The sequence below is a fragment of the Echinops telfairi genome, unplaced genomic scaffold, assembly GCF_000313985.2.
Source record: "Echinops telfairi isolate 266 unplaced genomic scaffold, ASM31398v2 ScPeMD7_7469;HRSCAF=8507_1, whole genome shotgun sequence".
In the NCBI taxonomy this organism is placed as follows: Eukaryota; Metazoa; Chordata; class Mammalia; order Afrosoricida; family Tenrecidae; genus Echinops; species Echinops telfairi.
The window spans coordinates 76,979,412-76,981,065 of NW_022111373.1; the positions used below are offsets into that span (position 1 = coordinate 76,979,412).

Below are 1,654 nucleotides of genomic sequence, written 5' to 3' on the forward strand. Positions count from 1 at the left end.
TCATTTTTTGGCCCTATGTAGAAAGGTGCGCTTAAACCAGCTTCTTAGTAATGGACACATTAATCAAGTTTACAAGAAAGATAGCATTCAGGATGACACCTGACTTAATTCACAAGTAATCTGCCAAGTTGCAGTGAATCAGTTAGCGTATGTACTCGAGCATAAGCTGACCCGAATATCAGCCAAGGCACCTAATTTTGCCACAAAAACTGCATTAAAAATGTGCTGAGAAACTCAGCTTATACACAAGTATATACAGTAAGTTTGACTCCTATTTTTTCCTCTAGAATTTGGTCACTAAAATGTACTCAGAAGATTATAAACGAGAAATAAAAGCAAGGGGAATCCATGATGTGATCTTGGATTGGGCAAACATTTTGGCAAAGGGCTGGATAAAGATTATGTGAATGAATGAGTATAGCTTTAACAAAAACATAAAAAATCAGGTAGTTTGTGGGCAATTAAATCCGTTAAAAATTACCTGGTGTGAGCACCAGATTCAGTGTGCCAATGTTTCTCTGCACCTTTGCTTTTCTAACCAAGCTAGATTACAATTGAGGAGAAATCCATTTCCTTACAGGGCAGAGTAATTCAGTCTCTTTAAAAGGGGGAAAAAAACCTTCAATTTTGGGTAGGAGGGCATCTTGCAATCACTACACGTTATGATCACTGTTCAACACAACTTAAATTGTCTTTCCTATTAAATTATTTTTAATGATTATACACTGAATGCTTTTAAAATAATGCTTCCCTTATCAAACCTGAGTTCTACTCAGGTTCTTGAGCAAACTGTTCCCTTCAGAAAGAAGTGCATGAGGCTCAGAACAGTGCCAGGCATACTGGGGGAATCGGAGTGTGCTTCAAAAATCTGGCAGAAAACAGGAGCTGATAACAAGGGCTCAATAGACAGTAAATGTTTAGAAAATAATGATGGCAACATATGTACAAATATCCTTGATACAATTAATTGATGTATGGATTGTTATGAGTTGTAAGAGCCCCCAATGAAATGACTGTTTAATAAAAAAATTTTTCCCCCACTATCTTGTTTCCCATGAACTTTTTAAAGCTCCCTACCTTGTAGTGGGCATTCATTTGTTGAAAGAGTACAATATTAACTCATATGCAAAAACATGAAGATTTTAACCTGTCATGTTTAGTTCAAGATTGACAATGCTATCAAATTATTTTTTTTTTCTAGACTTTCTTATGAAGCTGAAAACAAGTTTCTTTACCTTATTGGAAAAAGTGCTACGTTGGTAACCATTGAACTGCTAATTGAAAGGTCAGTGGTTCAAACCCACCAGCCACTCAGTAGGAGAAAAGTTGAGGCTGTCTAATCTTGAAACAGCCATCAGGTCAATTTTGACTCATTGTGACCCTATAGGATTTCTCAGGCTGTAAATCTTTGTGAGAGCAGAAAGCCTCAGCTTTCTCCTATGCAGCAGGTGGTGGGTTTGAACTGCTGACCTTGTGGTTAGCAGGCTCATGAACAGTGCCCTATGACACTAAAGGGTTTCACAGGAATGAACATTTCTGCACTTTATAAAAATGCCTCACCATGGGTCTGATGAATCGTTCATACTTCGGTGGTTTCCGTGTAAAGCCATCCCCAACAAAGCAAACTTTAGTAACCATCCTTTTCCAGGCCTTC

General features: G+C 37.8%; 1 protein-coding gene across 1 annotated transcript in view; it reads right to left on the reverse strand.

Moving 5' to 3' along the window:
- The window catches only part of NSA2 (NSA2 ribosome biogenesis factor), a 7,214-nt gene that overhangs the window by 2,159 nt on the left and 3,401 nt on the right, over positions 1-1,654 (reverse strand). The window contains exon 4 of the mRNA XM_045285222.1: positions 1,561-1,650. Within this exon, the coding sequence (XP_045141157.1) occupies positions 1,561-1,650 (90 nt within the window). The remainder of the gene's footprint in view (positions 1-1,560; positions 1,651-1,654) is intronic.